Raw genomic sequence first — 25,910 nt, 5'->3', positions numbered from 1 at the left:
GCAAAATTTTCTTGAGGTTCACCCATTTTGTAGCATGTGATAGGATTTCCTTCATTTTTTAAGGCTGCATCACAGTCCATTGGATCTGTCTACCACATTTCTTTATCCAGTCATCTGTCAGTGGACATTTAGATTGCTTCTGTCACTTGGCTGTTGTGAATAATGCTAGATGAACATGGGTGTACAAATAACTCTTTGAGATCCCCCTTTGAATTCTTTTGTCTGTATACCCAGAGGTGGAATTGCTGGATCACATGGTAATCCTGTTTTTAGTTTTTTTGAGGAACCACTGTATTGTTTTCTGTGGTGGCTGTACTGTTTTCCTTTACCACCAGCAGTGTACAAGGGCTCCACCTTCTCTACATTCTTGCTAATACTTGTTATTTTTCATTCTTTGGTAGTGGCCATCCTCATGTGGTATAAGGTGATGTCTCGGTGTAGTTCTGATTTGCATTCCTCCTAATTAGTGACATTGGTTATCTTTTTGTATACTTGGCCATTTATATGTCTTTTTTTTTGAGAATTGTCTACTCAAATCATTCACCCATCTTTAAAATTTTGTTGTTGAGTTCTAGAACTGTCTTGTAAATTATGGATATTAACCTCTCTTAGATACATATGATTTGCTGATGTTTTCTTCTATTTTATAAATCGTTTTTTCATTCTGTTGATTGTTTAACACACAAAAGTTTTAAAATTTGATGTAGGCTCATTTATTTATTTTATTTTGCTGCTTGTGGTTTTGGTATCCTATCCAAGAAATCATTGCCCATACCAATATCATAAAGCTTTTCCTCTATGTTTTCTTCCATTTAGGTATTTAATCCATTTGGGGTTAATTTTAGTATAAGGGTGTATGATAAGGGTCCAGTTTGATTCTTTTGCATGTAGATACCAGAGTCTTCATTTCCCCATTGGTATAATCTTAGTATCCTTAGCAAAAATCACTTGGCCATATATATAAGGGTTTATTTCTGGGTTCTTTATGCTCTTCCATTGGTCCATATGTATGTTTTTATGCCATTACCTCACTGTCCTTGATTACTGTTGCTTTGTACAGTTGACCCTTGGACATCACAGTTGTGAAGTGCATGGGTCCACTTATGTGCAGGTTTTTTCATAAACATACAGTTGGCCCTCCATATACCCAGGTTTTGTATCCGTGGATTCAGTCAACCATGGATTGATGACACTATTTTTAGTGCATTGTTGGGAGTGTTCTATGCCATTTTATATATGGCACTTGAGCATATGTGGATTTTGGTATCTATAGGGGGTCTTAGAACCAGTACCCCACAGATACTGAGGGTCAACCGAAAGTAAGTTTTGGGTGAGTAAGTGTTATACATGGATTTTTAACTGTGTGTGCATTGGGTGGTTAGCACCTCTAATCCCCATGTCGTTCAAAGGTCAACTGTAGTTGTCTTGAAATCAGGAAGTATGAGACCTTAAGCTTTGTTCTTTTTAAGGTTTTTTTGACTACTAAGGAAGGAAATTTCTACTGAGAGTCAATATGAATTTTAGGATTTTTAAAATATTTCTGCAAAAAAAAATTGGAATTTTTATAGGGATTGCATTGAATCTGTAGGTTGATTTGGGTAATGTGGACAGTTTAACAATACTGAATCTGCCACACCATGAGCATAAAATGTCTTTCCATTTATTTGTATTTTCTTTTATTTCTTTTTGCAACATTTTGTAGTTCTCAGTACAAGTCTTTCACTTCCTTGGTTAGGTTTATTTCTATTTTGGTTTTTGATGCTATAGTAAATGGGCTTGTTAATTTCTTTTTTAGATTGATTATTGTTACTTATAGAAATGCAACTGATTTTTCGTATGTTGATTTTGTGTACTGAAACCTTGCTAACATTGTTTATTTGTTATAACAGTTTTTAAACATACTTTAGGTTTTCAGTGTAAAAAGATCACATCATCTGCAAACAGGTCATTTTACTTCTTGTTTTCTAATTTGGATGCCTTTTATTTCTTTTTCTTGTCTAATTGCTTTGGTTGAGATTTCCAGTACTATGTTGGATAGTAGTGGTGGTAGTGAGCATCCTTGCCTTGTTCCTGATCTCAGAAGGAAAGCTTTTAGTCTTTTGCCATTGAGTATAATGTTTGCTGTGGGCTTTTCATATGTGTCTTTTATTATATTGAGGTAGTTTCCATCTATTTCTAACTTAATGAGTGTTTTTTTGTTGTAAAAGGGTGGGGAATTTTGACAGATTTTTTTGCATTAATGGTGATGATATTGTGGGTATTGTCTTTCATCTTATTAATGTGTTGTATTACATTGATAGGTGTTTCTATGTTGAACCATCCTTGAATTCCACATATAAATCCCATGTGGTCATGGTGAATAATCTTTTTAATATACTGTTAAGTTTGCTAGTATTTTGTTTGGGTTCTTGCATAAATATTCATCTGGGATATTGGTCTGCAGTTTCCTTTTCTTGTGTCTTTTTCTGGTTTCGCTACCAAAGTAATCAGAGTAAACTCACAGAATAAGTTTGGAAGTTTTTCTTCCTCATAAATTCTTTGGAAAAGTTTGAGGAAATTGGTGTTAATTCTTCTTTAAATGTTTGGTAGAATTCTGTGGTGAAACCATCTGGTCCTGGGCTTTTCTTTGTTGGGAAGTTTTTTTATTATCATTCCATTTTTCTTGTTACAGGTTCATTCAGATATTTTATTTCTTCATGATCCAGTCTTGGTAGGTTGTGTGTTTTTAGGAATATTTCTTGAATTCCAGGTTATCTAATTTGTTGACATATAATTGTTCCTAGTATAGTAGTTCTTTTAATTTTTTTATTTACGTGTAGTTTGTTTTAATGTCCCCTCTTATTTCTAGTTTTGGTTATTTATGTGTTCTTTTTCTTAATTAGTCAGCTACGAGTTTATTGATCTTTTCAAAAAGTTAACTGTTGGTTTCATTAATTTTTTTTTCTAATGTTTTTTTTCTCTTTTTTTATTGATTATGCCATTACAGTTGTTCTATTCCCCCCTTCATTCCCCTATACCCTACCCCCATCCCCGCCATTACCCCCCTTTAGTTTATGACCACGTGTCTCAAGTTCTTTAGATTCTGTATTTCCCATACTATTCTTGCCCCCCCATCTATTTTCTACCTACCATCTATGCTACTTATTTTCTGTACCTTCTCCCCCCTTCTCCTTCTCCCACTCCCCTGTTGCTAACCCTCCTTGAGATCTTCATTTCTATGTTTCCACTCCTGATGTAGCTGTCCTTTTAGTTTGCTTTTGTTTTAGGTGTGGTAGTTAATAACTGTGAGTTTGCTGTCCTTTCACTGTTCATGTTTTTTTAACTTCTTTTTCTTAGGTAAGTCCCTTTAACATTTCATATAATAAGGGCTTGGTGATGATGAACTCCTTGAATTTGACCTTATCTGAGAAGCACTTTATCTGTCCTTCCATTCTAAATGAAAGTTTTGCTGGATAGAGTAATCTTGGTTGTAGGTCTTTGGATTTCATGACTTGGAATACCTCTTTCCAGCCCCTTCTTGCCTGTAAGGTCTCTTTTGAGAAATCCGCTGACAGTCTGATGGGGACTCCTTTGTAGGTGACTGTCCCCTTATCTCTTGCTGCTTCTAGGATTCTCTCCTTCATTTTAATCTTGGCTAATGTAATGATGATGTGCCTTGGTGTGTTTCTTCTTGGGTCCAACTTCTTTGGGACTCTCTGAGCTTCCTGGATTTCCTGGAAGTCTATTTCCTTTGCCAGATTGGGGAAATTCTTCGTATTATTTGTTCAAATAAGTTTTCCACTGGTGGCTATTCCTTTCCCCCTTCTGGTACCCCTATAATTCAGATGTTGGAGCGTTTAAAGATGTCCTGGAGGTTCCTAAGTCTCCTCATTTTTTTGAATTCTTGCTTCCTCACTCTTTTCTGTTTGGCCATTATTTTCCTCCTTCTGGTCTACTCCATTGATTTGAGTCCCAGTTTCCTTTTCATCGTTATTTGTTTCCTGTGCAATTCCATTCATTTCATTTAGTTTCGCCTTCATATGTTTGTCTAATTTGTGGCTGTAATCAACCAGATCTGTGAGCATTCTGATCACCAGTGTTTTAAACTGTGCGTCTGAGAGTTTTGCTATTTCTTCATCGCTTAGATTTATAGGCTCTGGGGCTTTGAGATCTTCTTGAGCCATTTTTGGTCTGTTCGCGCCCAAATGAAAATAGATGGGGGGGGGCAAGAGTAGTATGGTAAATACAGAATCTAAAGAACTTGAGACACATGGTCATAAACTAAAGGGGGGGGTAATGAGGAGCGGAGCCTTGGACTCCCAGGTCGCTGGGTTGTGATGCTGTATATGGGGGTGTGGTCAGAGTGGGGAAATGGCGGCCCCCTCTGCTGTTTCTCGCCTCTGCGTGAGGAGCAGAGCCTTAGGTGGTTCACCGGGGCAGGGCTACTCAGGTTGCTATGTTATGACGCTGTGTGTGGAGGCGGGGTCAGAGCGGGAAATGGCGGCGCCCTCTGCTGCCGATTGGGCTGCTGGGTCCCGTCTAACCGCCCACTCCCTTGCTGGTCTATCTGCACACTATTGCGTGACCACAGTCAAATCTTTCACTCGCTGGGTCGCTCACTAGGTCCACCCGTTGCAACCCTGTGCTTGGGTTCCACGGGCCTGAGTCCGTCTTACTGAGTTTTCCTGTGCAACTCCGCTCCGCCAGCTGCTGGCTTCGCCCCTCTTACCTGTCAGGCTGAAGAATTTGTTGTTATCAGACTTCCGAAAAGTTCAATTTTCTGTGTTCTGGCTGTGTTTTCTGTTGCTAATATTTAGTTGACTCTAAACTTGGTTGTGTGAGAAAGCAAGGCGTCTCCACCTATGCCTCCATCTTGGCGGAAGTCCTCTAATGTTTTTTTTTATTCTCTAATTTGTCTCTGCTGTTTATTATTTCCTTCCTTCTGCTAACTTTGGGTTAATGTGTTCTTTTCCTGGTTCTTTAAAGTGTGTAAAGTTAGTTTGTTTGTTTTAGATCTTTCTTCTTTTCCAATATTAACATTTATTGCTATATACTTCCCCTCTTAATACTGTTTTTGCTGCAAAGTGTTGGTTTGTATGCTTTGTTTTCAGTTTCATTTGTCTCCAGATGTTTTTTAAATTTCCTTGCAATTTTATTTCTTTAATCCATTGGTTGGTAAAGAGAGAATTGTTTAATTTCCACATGTTAAAAAATGAAAATTCCATATGTTTGTGGGTTTTGTTTCTGCTATTGATTCCTTGGTTTATCTCATTGTGGTCAGAGAAGGTACTTTTTATGATTTCATTCTTTTTTTTTTTCTCCATTCAAGTTTAATAGAAACTACACAAAATAAAAGGGGATGTCCCACTACTGTACACATCGGTTGACCTCCATAAGTCCAGGCCATTTCTTCCAGAAAGGCTGGAAGAAAGGCTGGCCTCCCCAACCCTGTAGGAAGGGCCTGTTTTGTCCCAAACCACATCTGGCCTAAATCTAAGATCTGGAATTTTATGCGTGATAATAGTAAAAGAGAGGTTTTGTTCTCATGGCTGTACACTGCCACCATGACCCTGTAATGGCCCTCTGCTTAGAGAAATACTCATTGCTCTTCTGGACACTGGGCTTGGTGGTGTCACTGCCAGGTTTCCACCCAGCCGGGCACACTTCCCATGTTTGTCAGTGAACTGGAAAGCCTGAACTAGTCTCAGAGTTTCATCCATAGGGCGACCAACAGGAAGGTTGTTTACAGTGTTTAAGGTCTTTATAGAGCCGAGGCTGCACCTCTCGCTGTGCAGTGTTCAATTAAACCCACACTTCTGACTCCTCTTTCCTTGTCTCCTAGTCACACTTCAGTGGACAGCTGTGTTCATATCTTCTAGGCTGAGCCTCTCCTCGACCCTTTCTCACAAGCCCCCCTTAGTCTCCACCCCCTCGTCTCAGCTCTGTCCCCACCCATTGCCATCACCCACTGTCCTGCCATGCTCTGCCTGAGTAACGGCTCCCGTCCCACCTCCCTCCTGGGCCTCCCCCGTGTCTCTTCATCTTCCGGTCCAACACAGTGTTCGTTTAATCCCGTCCCATCCCTGGGATTGCTTGTTCTGTTGCCTGGAGTTGTCGGGCAGCTCTTGTGTGGTTGTCTTGTCACATGGTGCTGTCTTACGACACTGGTTAGAGTGTGAGCTTAGTAATGGCAAGGACTGTGCTCTTTACACTTTTAAAAGTGTTTCTAAGATGCCAGCACTGCGACTGATGCCAAGAGGGCCTACAGGTGTTCGAGTGCTGGTTCTTAGGCCATCACCTTCTGCAAGAACTAGATCATTCTACATGTATCAGCTAGGATATTCATTTGACTGCCGAGACTGAGACCAGATAGCAGTGGCTGAGGCATGGTAGGGAGCTGATTTTTCTGCCATGCACACGTCTGAGCTGGTGGGTGGTTCTGGGGAGACAGCCCTGTTCTTGGGGTTATCCAGGGACCCAGGTCCCTTGTCTTGTGCTCTGCCATTTCCTAAGGGTCGTCCTCATCTATAGGATCAGAGCTGGCTCACAGCATCTGGTTCTGTTTGTTTCGGCCCATGGGAAAGGGGTTGAGGAAGTGCGACCTTCACCTCTGCTCACTGTACTGGGCGGGTCTAGGTCACCTGCAGGAAAGGCTGTACCTGCTGACCTCTGAGGGGTCCCCTTTCTAGGGAGCACGGAATTGGTACTGGGGGTGGGGTGAGCAGGTGTAAGACACAGCAGGAAGAATTGCAGTAGAAGGAAGTGTGAAATCACTCCAGCATGATGCCCAGAATGTGAGACTCTTGACTCTCGGTGCTAAAACTGGTTAATTGCCAGGCAAACTGGGGCGAGTGGGACATTCTACCTGGCTCTGGACTTGTGGAGTGAAGGGGGTGGGCCTGCCTGGAGTTAACAGACCAAGGAGTGGTGTGTTCCCACCCACCGTCCCTCCCTTTGCTCTAAGTGGGTTCCCATGACCCTGCCCCTCTCTCTCCCTCAGATTCGGTGAGCCTCGCCTATCAGCGGGTCCAGAAAGTAGACTGTACCTCCCTGAGGCCCGTCCTGATTCTGGGGCCTTTACTGGACGTGGTGAAGGAGATGCTGGTGAATGAGGCGCCTGGCAAGTTCTGCAGATGCCCCCTTGGTAAGGGGGCCCCTCCATGCCTGTCCCTTCGTCCACGTCCACCATCTCCTGGGGCTGGATCCCATCGTGTTTCGGGGCCCTCCTGACTTGGGTCAGACCAGCGAGTAGCGTCTGGTTCTGTTTCTGGAGGACAGGACAGCAGGGTCGGGCTCCTCATGGCCCTTCTGCACAGAGTTCTTCCCCAGAAAGTGCCGAGTGCTGGGGTGCCCTGACCCCTGTGTCTGTGCTTTGCAGAGGTGATGAAGGCCTCCCAACAGGCCATCGAGCGCGGCGTCAAAGACTGCCTGTTTGTGGACTATAAGCGGAGGAGTGGCCATTTTGATGTGACCACAGTGGCTTCCATAAAGGAGATCACAGAAAAGGTACCCATTGCTTCAGACAGAGGGCTTGGCTCCTGTTTGAGCATTGGACTTGGATGCCCCTGTGCTTTTGACCCCTGCTCTGTGCAGCTCTGACTATTGAGCTCCCTCATGTCCTTTAGTCCAGACGAACCTGCTCGGGGTTTGCCCCCAGTGCTTCTGTGTGCTTCCACTTTCATAAAGAGGAGGCTCGTCTGGGAGAGGAGTGTTGGAGTCCCTGTGTGCAGGCCTCCTCTGCCCCTCTGATGAGAGCTTTGAACTCTTAAGAAGGGCCTCTCCCAGGGAGTTCCACAGCAGGGCCCCAGCTACATTCGTGGAACCTGTGCCTATGTGTGGCCTTCATAAAAGTAGATCTTGCCTCCTTGTTCATTGGTAGAACTTGATGTGTTTATTTCTGGAGTCAGAGCAGTATGAGGTGAGAGGTGGGACTCATTGGTGGCAGAGAAAGGTGGAGGGTGTCCCCAGAAGGGCTCCAGCATTTCCGAGGCCCAGCTCTTCAGGCCCGGCCCAGGCTCTCACTCTGCACCCACCCCCTCAGAACCGGCACTGTCTGCTGGACATCGCCCCCCACGCCATCGAGCGGCTGCACCACATGCACATCTACCCCATTGTCATCTTCATCCACTACAAGAGCGCCAAGCACATCAAGTAGGTGGCTGGCTCCTGGGGGGTAAGCCCGGGGCCTGGCGGGGGCTGCTGGCTCAAACGGCCAAGGTGGCAGGGATGGGGTGTTGGTTGGGGTGTTGGTTGGGGTAGGAAGAACGAGACACACCGTCGGCCTTGAAACAGACAGCATATGTGGGAATGACGCTTCCACTTCAAGCCACTGTCTCACATTCAGAGTCAGGCCGTGTTAGCCCAACTCAGCCTCTCCCTCCCTACCACCCCTCTACCCTGTTTAGGAGCTGCCACAGTTCCGAGCGTGTCCAGCTTTGTCTGCAGAGCACCCCTTTTGTCCCTTCCCTCTGAACCCTGTTCTTGCCTCTCAGCTTGGTGCTTGCAAGGTCACAGGAACTCGGTGGCCTGGGTCAGGTCCAGCTCTGCCGGAAGCAGGCTTGTGACTTGGATAAGACTTTGCTTTCACTGACCCTCGGTTTCCCTAGGCTTGGGCTAACAGCTTGTCAGGGTCCCCCTCCATTTTGCTTTTTCGTGCTTCCAAGCTTCTGTCCTCAGGGGCTTCTGGGGCTCCTGCTTGCTGGGTACATGCACTGGGGTGCCCACCTCGGCCCAGAGCTCCTGTGGGTCTGCAAGCTATTTCTGTGCCTTATGAGGGGAGCACACCGGGCCCCTGAGGCATCGGGGGTCCCCGTGACTCTGGACACAGGAAGGGAAGAGAAGGGCCTGGGGAAGCAAGAGACTTAGCTTGGTTTCCTGGATGTCCCTACAGGGAGCAGAGAGATCCCTTGTACCTGAAGGACAAGGTGACTCAGAGGCATTCCAAGGAGCAGTTTGAGACGGCTCAGAAGATTGAACAGGAGTACAGTAGGTACTTCACAGGTAGGTGTGCGTCCGGCTTGGGGAGGAGCAGCAGGCAGCAGGGATGGAATCAGGTGTCCCAAAGACATCCTTCTTAGAAGTGGTGGCAGCCCCGCTCTCCACATGCCTGGGGATGCCGTGTAAGCACTGGCATTATGGGCATTCCGACCGCAGGCACAGGGCAATGCCAGAAATGGTATAGGTTGAAAGGTCTATGAAGTTCACTGATTTGACCTTGGGTCGTGGTCTGGTGTTGTTCACCCAGATTTTTTCACATGTGAAGTGGTAGGTGTGTCTCACTGCCCTGTATAATAGCTTCAGTGCACCCAGGGGGCAGCATGGTGGTGGTGGCTGTGACCCTCGTCCCCAGCACCCTCCAGGGCAGGTCAGCTTGTGCCGTGCGGTCTGGTGAAGAAAAGTTGCGTTCTTCCTGTCTCTGGTAGGGATGCAAACCAGAAGAAGCATGGCTCCAGTTCCCAGCTGTCATTTGATTCTGTGGCTTCCATTCTGTTCCTGCAGGGGAGTTAATAACATTGTGGTCACAGAGAGGTGGGGACAGTCATTTGAATTAACTTGTAGAGGTTGTTTTGATCTAGATTGGTTCCCAGGCAACAGTTGCTCTCAAAACCAACTTTGGTGCTTCTCTTTATGTGTTTTAATTCCCAGGCCATCACAGACCAATATTTTAGTCGGTAGAGAAATGAAAATTTAAAACTCCAAAACTTAAAAAATACAAGCCTTGCCTTTTTATTAGAGTCAGTAGACATACAATTACTCTCGTGTTTCTATAGCGATTTGTAAACGCTCCTAGCAATTCCTGTACACACACTTTGTGGCAAGAGGCTGGGACCGGTTTTGCCTGCAGGCGCTGTTGCCTAGAGCACACTGAGCGCCTAGGTCTCATGTCTGCAGGAGCCGAGATGTCAAAAGCCTCCTTCTAGGGCTGGGCTGCACATGGAAGCACACCACGGTCTTTGCTGGGAATCCTCTCTGGTCTGTGTGCTGTCCAGCTGCCAAACCCACCTGTTTCCTGTGGAACTCTGCTGCTGATTAGACCATCGTAACACAGCTCAAATGGCTTTCTGATATGCTGGCCCCATGGCGAGACGAGGCATGTTGCATGTGACGCCAGTATTTAAATCCTGGTTACCCTGTTTCAGAGGCTGCGGAAGCCAGGCGAGATTTGGCACCCGCTGTCATTTAAGCCTGGTTTTCAGCATCCTGCTGAACAGTGGTCCAGAGAGACAGACACAAAGCCAAAGTGATTTGTTTTAACTCTTCATTTCTTTTTCCTTCCCAATTTCCTGCTGATGGAAGAGAGTAGGGCGGGAATGAGGCACTGGCTCAAAACAGGCAGAGAGACCGAAAGGGTACAAGATGCATGTAGTTGCCTCAAACCTGGGGTCCTCTTCTGAACTCAGTGACGTGCGTGTTTGGGACTCTTTTGCAGGGGTCGTCCAGGGAGGAGCCCTGTCGAGCATTTGCACTCAGATCCTGGCATTGGTCAATCAAGAACAGAATAAAGTCCTGTGGATCCCGGCCTGCCCGCTGTAGGAGGACGCCGTGCTGTGAAACGACTGTTGTTTGTCTGCCGGTGTCAGCACCTGGCGCAGCTCCTTAGTGACTAAGAATAGAGTCTGGCTGTCCATGAGCACGCGGGGGAAGGATCCACAAACGAGGACTCCAGAAGCACCTCCTTTGGGACAGAGGGCTGCAGACAAGTGGGATCCGGGCCCAGCCCAGCGGACTGCCTTCCTCTCACATACGTGCTTTAAGACGAAACAAAAAATACAAAAGACTTTGATGGAGAGGTTCAACACCAACCTTTCTTTAGCCAGCTGATCGGAGATGCTGCAAAGACACCCTTTCATATCACAAGTTTACAAGCCTTTTTCTAAGTATTTGGTTGTTTACGTTTACTTGAACGGCCATGTTGTCGGTGCCCAGCCCCTGCCCTCTGTCCATCCCCCGTGTTGCTTTGATGTTGGTTTAGTTCCTGTTCGCAGCAGAACAACTCTGGAACCTCATTGGGGCTGATTTGCTCTGGAAGGTTCTTATTGGTGGGACCAGAGCTCTGAAAAACTTTCTGCTCCTCAGTGTCATCTCTCCTGGAAGGACGTCGCGACTGCAGATGCCTAGCCATCTGCGGCGGCAGAACCAGTGCCTTTGTGCGCCGACTCGCCAGCGGCAGGGAAGGCAACACTGGCAGTCTTACAACCTCGTCTCTCGACTTTCCCTCCTGCCTTCTACGCCCTCTCACTTCTTCTCCGTCCGCGTTTTCCGTTTCAGCGTTCTGTCTGGTCCGTCGCAGCCTCTTGGGTTCCCGATGACAGCTAGTTCTGGGCAGGATGTTAAGCTGATGCATGCATGCCTTTGGGTCCTCTTTCGGTTCTGTAAATAGCGACAGCCTTGGTCAGTGCAGCGTTGGCAGGGTACTTCTTAAACTCTGGAGAGTGAGGCAGACACATCGGCTCTTTTGCGTTTCAAGCTTTGGATTGAGAGTCGTCGAGGAAGCCTGATGATGAGTGTTGTCCTCGTCAAAAATCTAAAAAGAGAGTGGGATCTTTTCATCTTGGCTGCAGCACTCACGACATGAACAAGAAGTGCTCCATGAGGATGTCTTCGTTCAGGATTTGTTTGGTTTTATTTTTTTATTTTTTGCACTTCAGACGCTGGATGTCTCTGGCTGCAGATTTGATGTGGCTCCCCCCTGAACTGTGCGTCCTGTTAGTAGTAGGTTCTGTGCCAGGCTCCACGTGCGTGCCAGCGGGGTGGGCCCTGTATTTTAATACTGTTCCTAACATTTCATTTTACTAGCAAGAAATCTCTGATTTCATTTTATTCTTTGTAATTCTAGACACTAGATTGTAGTTTAGCCGTACTGACATTTTTAAAAAAGGGATATATTTTCTTGCACAGTTGTTCGAAAAGAGACACGTTTCAGTCCTCAATGCTGCCCCTTGTTTTCCAGGTACAAGTTTTCTAGCTCAGACGACTCAGACAAGCTGTAGGCTGTCTCAAGGTCCCGCTCGCATGCGCTCCAGCTGCGGCTGCGGCGCTGCAGGCAGTGGGACCGTGATGGTACAGTGTGCACAGGTACTGTTCTCTCAGACTGGGATTTTCTGTACTGAAACCTTACTTTGTATCAAAAGTTAAACAGACTTTAGTACAATAAATAAAGGTCAATTTCTGTAACTGGTTGTGATGGAGTTTCCTCTATTTCGCCTATTTCCCATCTTTTTCTGCTTCCTCAGCTTTCCTCCCCAGCAGCCATGTAACTGGAACTGGCTGGTGTCTGAGGTTCATTCCAGCTCTGGTGATATTGAGAAGCCCCTCTGACCTGCTGCATCAGCCTCTCTCTGACCCCCTCCTCCCCTCCCCTGCGACTTTCTGCACATCGTCCCACTAGTCCGTCACTCCAGCAGAGTGTTGGTGGTGGCTGCGGCCAGATGACTAATTTGTGTAAGATTCAGATCCTGCCCTCAGATGCTCATCACATTCAGTTCTACAGGTTTGGACTAGGCCGTGGAAAGCAAAGGGGATGGGGTCCTGTAATGTTCTCAGCCAGGGCCCCGTCTGCTAGGGAGGGGGAAAGGCCCCGCCCAGGGTAAGGAGTGCCAGCCCCGCATGGGGGCTGTGTTGCAGTGCCACCCAGCATTGTAGGGCTGTCGGGAGCAGCCTGCCTGGGCCTGGGAGCCCATGTTCCAGGAGGTTGGGGAACTGGGAAAAGTGGTCAGAAGGCCAGGGCTGGCCCTGCTGAATGCTCTGTGGCCTGGGTCAAAGGAGAGCCTTCCTCTTCTGTTCTTTTTGTTTGGAGAAGCTTGAGGGCAATGTTCTGGAAAAGCCTCTTGCTGCTGTGGTGGTCCAGCCTGTGGGGTCAGACTTGCTGTTGGTGTCTCCCTGGCCATTGTAGACCTGTGCTCACCCTCGCCTGTGGCCACCGGAGTGGGAGAGCTGTGTGGGGCCAGTGCAGCTGGCTGGGACCCAGAGCACAGCCCTCTACCTGTGTGCACCCAGCCACGGAGCTGCGCACAACTCTTTGAGAGCCCAGACTCAGCACCATTCTCAGAGGGGGCAGCTGCTGCATCGATTTTATCACTTGCAGAGTAAATGGGGAGGGGACCCATTGTTTCAGGAATGGTTTCTTTTAAAGAGTTCAGTTATGTTGCCCAAACCTTAAGAGTTTGTACTTGCGTCATTATGAGTAATTTAATTTACTTTTTAACGTTTCTGCATCTTCCAAGTTTTCTATGGGAAACTTTGTTTTATAATTACGAGGGGAAATCCACTACACCTTTTAAAAATGGAAGGCCAGTTAAGTTGCGAGATCACAAACTTTCTGGATGCACTGAGGCCTTGCAGAGTGGAGAGCGGCCCTCTGGGATACACTGCCAAGCAACACTAAGAGGGGAGATTCGTGCTTGCCTCTGAACCAGCCTGAGACTGGGTGGAGTTTGGGGTAGGGGAGGCACTGTTACCTGAGTCTTTGCCCCAAGTTGGTGTCTGTCTCATGCAGGCTCAGATCGTTCTGGAAGAGCAGAGGTGACTTTTAACTCCAGCCGGGAGGCCTTGGTCGAATTTGCTCTCTCTTGGCCTCAGCATTGGTGCCTCCATCGACTGCAACGAGTAGGTAGTCTGTAAGGCTCCTTCCTGCCAACATCTGGGCTAACTTCGCTCACTCCTGGCCTTGCAGGGGCTGAGCAAAACTGCAGCTCTGGGAGCCTTGATACCTGGAACTTTTCAGGAGGCCGGAGGAGAGCTTGATGCCTGATGCTTAGCAGAAACAGGAGGAGTCTGGATTAGGAGCCAAGCGCTGGCCCAAAGCCTCGGGCCTGTGGCTCCGAGACAAAGCCGTGAGGCTGAGTGTAGAGTGGTTGGCCAACCGCAGTTTGGTGCTGGGAAGCTGAGTTGCTACTTGCAGTCAGTTGACATGGCAGAGGGCCACCTGGGTCATGGAGGCCAACCGAGGAAGCAGGTGATGGGGCACAGAGCAAGCATAACTCACCCTCGGGAAGCTCAGCTGGCATTGGAATGATACGGTCCTCTCACAGGGGATAGGGCTCCAAGTTTGGGCCTTGGGCCGCTGGCCTCCACAGCCCCTTCTACTGGCATTCCAGCACGTGAATTTCCCTGAGCTCCCTGCATCAGTCCACACTCTTTCATCCACTCATACCTTCCAGAATGTAGTCTCTGGCCTCTGGATGTTTCCCCCTTCAGTTCCCCTTGCTATTTATTGTAAGTTTATATATTCTTTCAACTGTGGAATGCATCATACATACAGAAAGAAGAACATATATACAGGTATGGTCCAAAGAATAATAAGATGGATGGTATGTTGTCTTGAAGGGGCAGAACACTACGCTACCTTAGAAGCCACCTTATGTCCAATCCAGATGAATTCTCCACATTTTCCACTAAAGTACATATTTAACTGAGTTATGGTTTAATTTATTTTGCTTTGTTTTAGAGAGAGAAGAGGGTAGAAGAAGTGGGGGTGGAGGAAGAGTAACACCGATGTGCTGTTCCACTTACTTATGCATTCGTTGGTTGATTCTTGTATGTGCCCTGACTGACGATCATACCCACAACCTTGGCGTGTCGGGTCACTGCTCTAGGGCCTGGTGTGTGGTTTAATCATTTCTTGGCTTTCCTGGTTTTACCTTCACTGGAGATACTTTGGAACAGTGTAGTGTTCAGTTTTGAAAACCCTGGGCATCAAGCGCAAATTGAGCTGTGTGGGGGAAGAACTACGTTGCCACCGTTAGATGGAGTTGGCCAGCGAAGGGAGTGTGCTCAGTGGGAACCTCTGCTTCCCTAGGAGTTTACAAGGGCCCCTCTGAGAAGGTCCGTGGGAACCGTGGGGTCTGCACAGTCAGTTCAGGTGGCGGCATTCTCCACAGACCAGGGCCTCACTGTCTGGCAGAAACAGGGGTGGTGCCTGGGGCTGCTGCTCTCCCTTCTCAGGCTCAGCGGCTACTCTGGAGAGCTCATGTCAAGACAAGCCTTGTGGAAATGACAGTCCGGGCCAGGGTCGCCTTGACCTTCTTTTCTTTTTTCAAAGAAAACTATAGGTAATTTTAACAAGATCACTTCAAGAATATAATTTGTGTGTAAAAACCAAGGTAATGTACTCTAATATAATTTTTAATTAAATTCATTTGTAAATTCTGTAACAGCACATTTATATTCACAAAATCTGAACAAAAAGCAAATATAATTTTTCATTTCTGACATAGTAATTTAAAAGTTTACTTTGAAGAGGACTGAGTTTTCGGTTTCATTTTACTTTTAATGCCAAGCATAATTATACAGTTATTCAGAATTTGATATATTATTTGTTTATTTAATAATATACTGCTCTGAAGTAAATCTCATTAGAATGACAGAATGTCTCTAAAAATGAAAATGCAAGCTTCATTTAAAAAAGTTTATAATCATTTAAGTTCTGATTCTATTTGTCCATTTGCAATTCTCTGCACTTAAGATAAAACATATAGAGATAATCTGGAGCATATTTAAGTACATTTTAGTGAAGTTTCTACTGACGTATGTGGAAATATGGCTTACCAACAGCCAAGTAGTATCATTTCTGCATCAAAGATAAATGGCACTGTCTAGAAATAAAGATAATTCTTCAATTTTACTTTGCTAAGTAAAAATACTTCCAAGAAGCTAAAGACACACTTTCATTCACATCTAGTAGAATAGCCAACCGTAAAATCATTGCTACTTATTTTCAACTTAACCAATTGACATTTCTCAAACCGTTTTCAGTCCTGATCTTTATTTCCTTACACGCATTTACCATGGGTTGCTATTTTGCAATAGGTGTCATTGTGAGAATAACCAAAATTAGATAAATACGACAAAAGGTTGATCAAGTGTTTTACACCATCGAGCCATTCCAAATCAAGAACTGGGAGAGAGGCATTGCCAGATGAGACTGCGGCCATGCTATTTACATTCTTGCAATAGAAGCAGCAATGTATCCATTTCAAGAGAGTGTTTCAATTCCAACTACTCACCGGCAAGAACAATTTGAATGTCTTAGGCATCCAAAGTCTGATAGGTCAGTAAAACTTCTGCTCAATTCTTAGTCTTTCGTGTGAGTCTTCAAGATACGCTTTGCACATTCATGTGAGTTTCTAGATTGCTGCGCTGAGAAGACTCTCGATCTCCTTTATATACAGAAACTAGATGGTGATTAAAATAAAAGCCACTAACGAAAGCATATTTTTGTGCAGTCCATCCATACTTATTTTGAGAACAAGTCATCAATACCTTGCTGAAGAAGCCTGACTATATTTGTGGATTCCTCGTCTACAGCAAGCATGGAGCTATTCTGTTCATCTTGTCAACTGCATGCATATTTGCATCTATTTACTGGAAATTCCACCATTTGCTGTTTGTTTTCACTTATAGCAACTAAAAATGGTGTGGGGTCATCCTTGCTTCTTGCTTCAGTGGTTGCCTTGTAGAAAAGCAGCTTTGCTGTGATAGTTGTGTTTTGACCAATGGCAGCATAGTGGTGAGCAGTGACGCCATCGATGGCCATTACCTTTGGATCAGCACCGTGGTCTAGCAGAGTAACTGCACATTCCTCTTGCTGGCATTGTGAGGCCTTAATTAGAGCTGTCCTGTCTTCATTGTCACAGAGGTTAAACACATTTTCTGTCTGCTAGGAGAGTTAATATTCTCGGGTAGTTACCACTCTCGGAGAGTTATCACTCACAGGCCAAATGTGGAGCAGTCCTGTTCATCTTCATCATTTGTGGACCCTGAGAAAGAATATACCTACTAAGAAGGAGTCCTGGTGGCTAACTGGGCTCAAATTTAAAAACAGCCTAGCAGCCATTTCTGCACAGGGGCCTCTCATGCAAATGGCAGTTCAGCGCAGAAGCGCTGAACTGCCTGCTTCTGCATCGAACTGCCTGCTTGCACTGTGTTCCTGCCATCTGAGTTGGTCCTTACAAATAAGTTCCTGAAATCTGAGTTCAAACAATAAGACTGAGGTTTTCCCCATCCAATTAGAGCTGCACAGCTATATCCCCCATCAGCTTCTTCACTGACCAATCAGAGCAGCTCCATTCCTACCATTCAGGGCAGTTAGTGCCTTGGACCAGTCTAATTGCAAGGATTTTGAGTGCTCATTTGCATGAGGACAGACCTATCGGGGACCAGGAGTGGGTTCTGTCCATGTAAACCTGCTCCCCTCTGGCTCCGGAACTGCACTTTCCCTTTTAACCTAAGACTGAAGGCTACATCTGCCCAGCTGGAGCTGACACACTGATTTCTTGCAGGAGCAGAGAGGAGCAGAGAGGAGCAGAACTATCTGGCTGGAGAGAGGCCTGGCCTCAGAATCGTAATACCTGTGTTGTTTCATAGATGTGCTGCTTGGTAATTGAGCTGTAACATTGTTGAGCTGTGCTACAGCTGTGCTGTATCATGACTGAGATGTTTGTATTGTATCAAGTTTCCCTCTTCATGCCACAAATCGGGGATTCCTGGTCAACCACCTTCAGTTGACACATTCAAGCCATTTATCCAGTGGAGTAGAATCTGCTGCACTTTCACTGCATTGCCCACGCTGGCAGATTTGTGGATTTTTCTGAGATCCTTGTCTCAGGTGTGGTACCTGGACTGGGAGTTAACTCTTACTACTCAAACCTGATGGCCACACTGTTCTTTCATGGCCGTGAACAGCCCACTGGCGAATCACCCTTCCTACTCCCAAAGCCCAGAATTTTCTTCAGCAGAACCTACAAGTTGCAGAGATGCTTCATCTTCCCCTCAGCTTTTCACCACCTCCTGAGCCCAACGTTAGTGGTCTAGAAAAGCCCACCCCCCCTCACACAGCATCCGAGCAGGGCAGCTCTACAGTTTGACACTTTAGAGCCCAGAATAACTGCAGCCAAGCACTGACCTGTTCTTAGCTAAGATTCATGAAAATAGCTGAGATCTTGGTATTAAACTTCTATTTAACATTTGTCTTGAGTCCCTGCTTGAGTCCAAACCAGGCTTGGCCCTCCTGGTCTCACCCTGGTATTCTAACTTTCTTGAGAATTTCCTGGGAATTTTCTTGATTTCTGTGACTCTCCTCTTCTCTCCTTTGAGGGATCTCCTGTTCTCTTTGCCACTCAGGAGGAGAAAAAGTTAACCCTTGATTCGAATTCTTTCTCCACAGGAAGGTGACTGGCATTGTTTTCTAGAAGAGTTCTGGATTCAGAAAAAAGTCTGTACTCGCCACTGGCTACCAGTTGGCATATCTGGGGTGGGAGGCCTGGGAGTAGTAGATCCAGGAGCCCCAGCGGCGAGGATGGTCTCAACAACTGCTGGGGGGCCTTTCCCCTTTTCTTTGTGGAGACTCAGTCATTCACGTGTTGGACGTCCTGGACTGGCTCCCTCAGTTTCGGATCCTCCGCCGACATCCTCTTGTTGCTTTGTGATTCTTTCACGGAGATGCACTCAACTTTACCTCTTGTCCCTTCTGTTGAGTTTCTCAGCTCTGATATCATGTCTTTAATTTCCAAGAACTCTGAATGTCCTTTTTAGTATCACCCTTTGTTTCATGGATATGATATCTCATCTGAGGAAAGTATAGATTGTTTTCCCAAGTAATTCTAATCCCTCCAAGTTATTACCTTTTTTTTTCTATTTGTCTTGATCTCAATCTTTCACGTTAGATGCTTCAATTAACCTCAGGTGCTTGGTGATCCTTGCATGTCTGCCAATGATTTATCATCAGCTTTAAAAGTCCAGAACGAATGGATAGGAGTGTGGTCTGAGCCTGTCTGTAGGGTCGCCTGGCTGCGCTGCTCATGGGAATTTCAGTGGCAGTCTCCTTAGGTTCTTCAAGTGTGGGTCCCACTTCCAAAGTCCATCCTCACCTGACTGGAAGGGTCAGCCTCATGGCACCTGTGAGCCCAGCGCAGAAAGAAGGCTGAGGCCTTTTGTATTTAGCATTCGATAGAGTAGTATATGGCCACTTAATCCTTTTATTTCCAGATGACACCAATTCTCTGACTTGTGCCTGGTATCCCCTAGTTGAGGAATCCCATCTTACTCTCTTCAGGAAGAAAACTGGCTTCTGCCGAGTTGAAGGAAATGCAATAGCCCTGGAACTTGGAATCAAGGAATCTGTTCCTCACAGGCCTTCCCGAATTCCATCTTTAAGCCAGCCTCTCCACCCCAAGTTCTGGAAGCAGTGATGTGAGTTCCTTGAGCTTCCTTTGTTGGTTTAGGACCTGGCAGGCTCAGGTCCCCTGCCTTTCAGCTTCCAAAATGACTTTGCAGTTGTTGCCTCTCTGCTCTCCCCATATTTCTAGATTTATGTATTTTTAAAGAAATCTTTTTCCTATACTTACTTTGTTTTAATGAGGTTTTAGCAGAGCAGCCAAATCTGCTGCTTCTTTATCAATCTGCTTTTTTAACCCAGTGTAAGACTGACACCTTTTCCTCCAGAGGTCACAAGAGGTCAGCGAAGGTTGGTGCCTGGCCACTGTGCACAGGAGGGGAGCTCAGGGTGACAGGCTGCTGAGATTGAAGTGGTGCACCTGACAACGGATCACTTTAAACTCATCTCCGATTTTTAGTCACCTTTTCCTATAAAATGGGGCTGTTACCATTGGTTCCTTACAGCCAATAAGATAATGTCTTTGACAGATGAGGAACAATGTACTTGAAAAGAAAAAAAATGATTAAAATAAAACCAACAAAAAACAAAAAGATGAGGAACAAGCAGGAAACGTGGCCTGGACAGCCAAACATCTCTGTCACTGCCAGCAATAGCAAATGTGCCTCACACAACATACTGCTGTCTGTCTAATTTAGGCTTTCGGCAGGTCTATCTGGGAGTCATCTCTCCTGTACCCATCTGCAAGGGAGCCTGAGAAAGCAAATTTGGGTTTGTAGCTTGGTGGGTAGGACCCACTAATGTGGGGAATTTCCCAAATGGAAGGATATTCAAAAGATTCTGGGCAGCTGAGACATAACAAATTTGGTGCGTTCATAACAACATATACTATGCAGCCATTTTATAAGCCTATTTTGAAGAACATTTAGTAGCACGGAAAAATGCTCAAAATACATAATATGAAAAGATATACAAAGCTATGCATTGAGGGTGGTCTCGATGTTTAAAAGGGTGCGTAGGGGAAAAGCCTTGGAACACAGTTGTGTGTGTGGGTCCCTTGAGAAGCAGATGCCTCTTGTGAGAAACACGCAAGAGGTTTATTGGGGAAAATGCCTGTGAAGAATAAAGGGAGAGGATTGGGCAGAAAAGCCTTCGAGCTGGAGTTAGATCTGACTCCTGTGAAGAGAAAGCAGGAAGGCAGGACTGAGAAGGAAGAGCCTTACATGCAGTGCAATTCTGAGAAAATGTCGGCCAGGCCAAACGCTCTGAGCAGAAGCCGCCCGTCCCAATAGGCCCACAGGGGCAGGAATGAGCTGGCACTGCCTCTGCTGTGCTCGGTTACTGTCCGGGAGCAGCCCAGGACGTGGGTGGCCTCAGGGCTTGGAGGCAACAGCGGAGAGCCGTCAGTCTGTGGGCAGCTCTGCACTCACAGCATGTTCTCTTGAAGGAGATGGAGTGGTGCAGCTTTGCGGCCTGATGCCTGTTGATAAAATCAGGGTGACTTTCCAGCTGTGTCTTTGCCCACAAGAAGTACTGTATAGCAAACAATGGTTATTAAAACTTCCCAAGTAACCCATTTGCTGCTCTTTTGGAATCCATATTGCTGAGAAATATCACACATATACACAAGGTACATAAATTAAAAACACATGGACGAGGATCCTACACTGAGCATCCAGGTAACCAACACTCAGGTAGAAAGCCCAGTAGCTCCAGTCCCTGCTCCCAGAGCCCTGTGCAGTCAGTCCCCTCTCACGGGCCCACAGGAGCCCCAACGAAGGACCCTCCAGGGGACTTTAGAGCCATTGCTCTGTGCTCTTCTTAAAAGTTTTACCAACCATGCTTGCTCTTTTCCTTCACTTAGCACTTTAAAAAATTTAGTTTGTAACTTGGTTATCCAGAAAATTTGCCTTAAAAAGGACTGGGAAGTTGCTGAAAATGCTAAAGGTGGTTTCTACCGTTTTACGGTTTGAGTTCTAAGTTTTGGTGCTTCGGACATGTGAGGGCCAGGTATCTGGAAAGCCAGCCCGTTGATGTGAAGCACTTCATCTTTATGACTCCGGTTTTAATTAACTCAGATCTTACACCCTCATATCTGCCGAGGGCTTCTTCTTCTATCAGACACGTATATATTCCCCAGTCTCTGAATGTAGTTCTGTAAGTAACAGAAATTAGTAGGAATTCTGACCTAGCTTAGAGTATGTGTACTGAGTAAACCGTTTGAATTTTCTTTCTTGTATGATGCATTAAAATATTGCTCTGAGTACAAAAATCCCTTCTCGATGCCAAAATTTATTCTTCTCAAGTCAAGAGAGTCAGTGTTAAAAGGATTCTGCCTCTAAATCACTGTAACCTTGACAGAGTTGCCCAAGTTCTTGGAGTCTCAGTTTTTCTATCTGTAAAGATAGGGTTTGGTGAAAAGGAACGTGGAAGGCTGCCCCTCAGCGAGCAGTCTGCCTCAAGAGCCTTTGGCCACATGGAATTTGGGGAGGAGCCCATGACCAAGCTGATGCAGCTTGCAAACCAGGTCAGGGACTGCTTGCCCTTTCCATGTCACTGGATGTGAGTGACAGTTGGTGATGTGTCTTGGCCTGCACTAGGGTGGGTTGAATTATTGGGGATCAGAAGGAGGGTTGCACAGAACTGGAGCTGGGTCTCTGAGTGTGGTCTGGCCAAGCAGAATAGGGGGTGTTTCCGGTTTCCCTGTACTTGGCTCCAGAGCATTAGAGTAGGGCCCCTACTCTGCCCTTTCCTGCTTCAGGGGCTGATCAGTAGGGGCATCGCTTCCTTCTGTTAATGGGAGAAACTTGGTTCTTCTCACCAATACAGTAAAGAACTACAGATCAGCAAGCCTATTAGCATGCAGGCAAAGTTTAATAATGCTAAGTTATAGTGGAAAAGCAAAAGCAAGGGTGGCAAGAACAAGGGTGGCAAGAGCCCAGGTGACCAGCACCTGGCTGGCTAGAGGCCAACTGACCAGGGGCCCCCAGTATGGCAAAAGGGCCAGGAGAACCAAGAGAATGAGTCCTTTGTTCTGAAGACTTATATAGTTGGTGGAATGGGGGTGAAGAAGTTTACGTATTGATTAATGGGATAAAGGGGAACGTGCTAGTTTTCTCCTGGAGAGATGTGATTACCCAAAAGTAGGTATGTGTGGGGGTCTGTTAGCCCAAATCCTTATCTTGCTTTAGACTCCGTTTGTTCATTTTGAGGCAGGCAGTTAACCAAAATTGTTTTATGAGCTTTTCCTTTGGGCACTGTAGACCCCTCGCCTTCTCCCCCTTCCAGGCCTTGGGATGAATACACAGACTCAAGGTTTTCCTTTCCCAGCTGGTGGAGATGATACACACAGACTTTCAAGGGCTCCCCCCTCTCCTACACTATCATAGTTTTGCTTGTTGTCTGGAATGCCTGGCAATCCTTTCAAACCAGACTCAGGACTACTGGGTCAACAGGTGAGACAGGTCTTCCTTTGCATTTAGCCTCCCGAATTAAGTTATATTGCAATGGTGAGGGCCCTGCCTTTATTTCCCCTCTGGCCACTCGTTCCTGGCTGCTACCATGACACTTCCCTCCCACGGGCTAATTTTCTCCTAAGGTCCAGTGGGCTGAGTGGGGGTCTGATTTTGACTCCTGTACTTATTTATGACTTACACAAAATTTCCTAAAAATAGAAATGCTATTCTGTCTAGGTTATATGGACCAGCAAAAAATTAGATATGATTCATGATACATTTTGAGTCAAATATATCTTTCTGAATTTATAATAGTAAGGCCCTAGTTTCAGCTTTTAATTCTTTTTAAAATTGGATTTTTAAACCACAGAATATATGCTTATTAGGAAGCATTCAAAAAACACAGAAAAATGTAGTGTGAAAAAGGGAAGTCCCCCTTGGTTTCTGGAACCATTTGGTGTACTCCTCTGCCAGGGTCACTGCCGCAAGGTTTTGGCAAGTCCCTGCCAACATCTTTCTCTGCATTTACGTGCATAGTTTTTTTACAGGCGTGGGCTCATACTGTAGATATCGTATGACTTACTATTTAAAAAATAAAGCAAAACTAAGTTTGTGTGAACTCACTGCAATAAGAGAGAAACTGACTTTGACAATCAGCAGTGTCTCAGAAAGGGAAAGTCAGAAGTTGAACAACTGTAAAGCTTTGGATGGAGGCTCAAGGGGTTCAAGGCAGACAGGAAACTCAGACTGGCCACGTTCACGGTGCTGTCATAGTTTAGGGCTGGGAAGCAGCAAGCAAAGAATCTTGATGTAAGTCTTCATAAATAAATTGTTAATTGTTTGCAGCCGACTTGAATAAATTGATTTGGACTATCCTTTATTTTCACCATTTGTGGCATTTTTTGTTTCTTTGTGTAGATCCAAGTTTTCATCTGGTATTATATTCCTTCTGCCTGAAGAATTTTGTCCAGCAGTTCTTGCAGTGTGGGTCTGATGACAAATGGCAGTGAATTTTACCACCTTTCGGTGGTATCGAAAGGTCTTTTTTTAAAAGAAAATATTCAAATGAATTTTATTATCATGTTTCCTTTGTAATGGTTTTAAAGCCAGCCACAGTTTGTTAAGTTACTTCTTAGGGCAGCTAGTCTGTGAATGGCGTAGCTATCTCCTTTTACAGTGTTCCGAAGCCAGACAGCTCAAGTGCCTGGACATCATTATGTTAAAGGAGAAGATAATTATTTCTTGTCTGTGATTTGCTATGTGTCTTTTTTTTATTTTTTAATTTTTGAAATATATTTTTTATTTTTGGAGGGAGGGGAAGGGAAAGAGAGCGGGAGAGAAACATCAATGTGTGGCTGCCTCTCACATGCCCCCACTGGGGACCTGGCCCCGCAACCGAGGCATGTGCCCTGACTGGGAATCGAACCACGACCCTTTAGTTCGCAGCCCACGCTCAAGCCACTGAGCTACACCAGCCAGGGAGATGCTGTGTATCTTTTTAAAAATTGAAGTGAAAATCCTATAAGACTCAGTATTTTAGTGTTAGAATTCAGCAGCATTTATTATAGTCATAATGTGAGTGATCATCCCCCTCTGTCTAGTTCCCAAACATCCTCATGACCCTTCAGTAGCCACTTCCTATTCCCCCTCCAACGAATCCGGTTTTTATCTCTTATGTATTTACCCATTCTGGATATTTCATATGGCATTTCGTGTGCTACTTCTTTTTTTAAAAATTAATTTATTTATCTTTAGAGGCTAAGGGAAGGAGAGAGGGAGAGAAATATCAATGTATGGTTGCCTCTTGTTCACCCCTTGCTGGGAACTGGCCTGCAACCCAGGAATGTGCCCTGACTGGGAATCGAACCACGATCCTCTGGTTCGCAGCCCTGCGCTCAGTCCACTGAGCTACACCAGCCAGGGCACGTGTGCTACTTCTTTAAGTTAGCATGATGTCTTTAGGGTTTATCCACGTTGTAACATCTGTTGTCTTTCATTCCTTTTATGGCCAAATAATATTCCATGAATACGCTGGGTATTATGTTTTTTCGCTCTTTTCTCTTTGTATTTTAATTTAGATCATTTCTATTGACCTGTTCTTTGAGCACATTCTTTCCTCAGCTCTCAAAGTAATTTTTCATCTCTGATACCATGTTTGTTGTAGCTAGCATTTCCATTTGACTCTTTTACAGTTTCCCTATCCTTGTTGAAGTTTCCCATCTGTTCAGGAAGGTCATCTACCTTTGATATGGGATCATTTAACATAATCAGAGCTATTTTAAGATCTCTGAGAGTTCTAAGATCTGGATTATCTCTGAGTATGGCTCTGATGATTACTTCATTTTTTGAAAATAGGTTGCTTTATCTTGCTTTTTAAATATCTTGACATTTTAAACAATGCTGGTCTCCATTTTAGGAGAATAGAAGAGATTAGATTTATAGTATTTATGCCCCAAAATGGGCATGCCTCCCCTTGTCCCGGTATTGGTATTGAGGATGGAGTCCAACTATTCATTTAGATGAGCTGGGTTTTGATTTCTTTGGTGATGTTGTTAACCCAGTGACTCAGACTTCAGATTCCTTTAGCAGTGGGCTGCTGTTACCTTTTGAGTGGGGTCGTGGTGCCAATGGGGCCTGAGGTTATTAGATGGTTCAGCGCACCATCAGCTTTCAGAAGTCCTTGAGTAACCTTGCCTCAGAGAGGGTATCTCTCCATTCCCTTGCCTGTCCTCCAGCAGGGGATGGCTGCTGCTTATTCCTTGATGCCAGGCCCACTCCCTGCATTTAGAATGTCTTTTTTCCCCCTTTTCTCTGCTGAACATAAGGGATTGTTCCAACTTATGGATTTTCCTGCTATCCTGTTTATCCTGGACATGAGACAAGGACCCAAGGACCAGGTGGCTGATACAGTCAGATCCCTGAGTGGTTCTGGGCTGAGGGTCTGCTGCAAGATGAGCTCACAATCAGAAGATGGGGTGGGAAGCTCCCAGAACAAAGTGTCAACATGAGCAAGTGTGGCCACCCATCTCACAAAGCAAGCCCCTCTTTGCCAGCAACATTTGCAGTGGTGGGTGCTATGGAAGTGGGGAGAATGCAGGAATGGGATAAGATGGTGAGCTCCTTGGCTGGGGAAAGAGATGGCTGTGAGTTGGGCAAGTCTTGGGTCAAAAGATAATCACCCGTCCTTAACATGAATCACCTTCAAAAACATATTTAATGTAGCATCTTCATTGTAAAATAACTCAGGAGGCTAAGAGCCCAAAGGCCCAGCCCATCCAGATTCTCTGCAAAAAGCTGATGTCAAATTCTTGACTCTAAATGTACCCTTGCACTTCAGAAGACATCAGCTGTAGGGTTTGAAAACT

The 25,910-nt window shown here is 45.6% G+C and overlaps 1 protein-coding gene across 3 annotated transcripts in view; it reads left to right on the top strand.

Moving 5' to 3' along the window:
• DLG5 (discs large MAGUK scaffold protein 5) overlaps window positions 1–12,129 on the top strand; it is a 132,243-nt gene extending 120,114 nt beyond the window's left edge. For all 3 annotated transcript variants that reach the window (XM_037130581.2, XM_037130582.2, XM_037130580.2), the window contains 5 exons: window positions 6,980–7,123; window positions 7,358–7,485; window positions 8,021–8,130; window positions 8,870–8,979; window positions 10,409–12,129. In XM_037130581.2, the coding sequence (XP_036986476.2) occupies window positions 6,980–7,123; window positions 7,358–7,485; window positions 8,021–8,130; window positions 8,870–8,979; window positions 10,409–10,512 (596 nt within the window). In that variant the 3' untranslated portion in view covers window positions 10,513–12,129. The remainder of the gene's footprint in view (window positions 1–6,979; window positions 7,124–7,357; window positions 7,486–8,020; window positions 8,131–8,869; window positions 8,980–10,408) is intronic.
• Window positions 12,130–25,910: the final 13,781 nt, after the last annotated feature.

The sequence above is a fragment of the Artibeus jamaicensis genome, unplaced genomic scaffold (assembly GCF_021234435.1).
Source record: "Artibeus jamaicensis isolate MK-2021 breed Jamaican fruit bat unplaced genomic scaffold, CSHL_Jam_final contig_332, whole genome shotgun sequence".
Lineage (NCBI taxonomy): Eukaryota > Metazoa > Chordata > Mammalia > Chiroptera > Phyllostomidae > Artibeus > Artibeus jamaicensis.
Note: the sequence above shows the minus strand (reverse complement) of the source record. Positions and strands in the feature narration are given on the sequence as shown.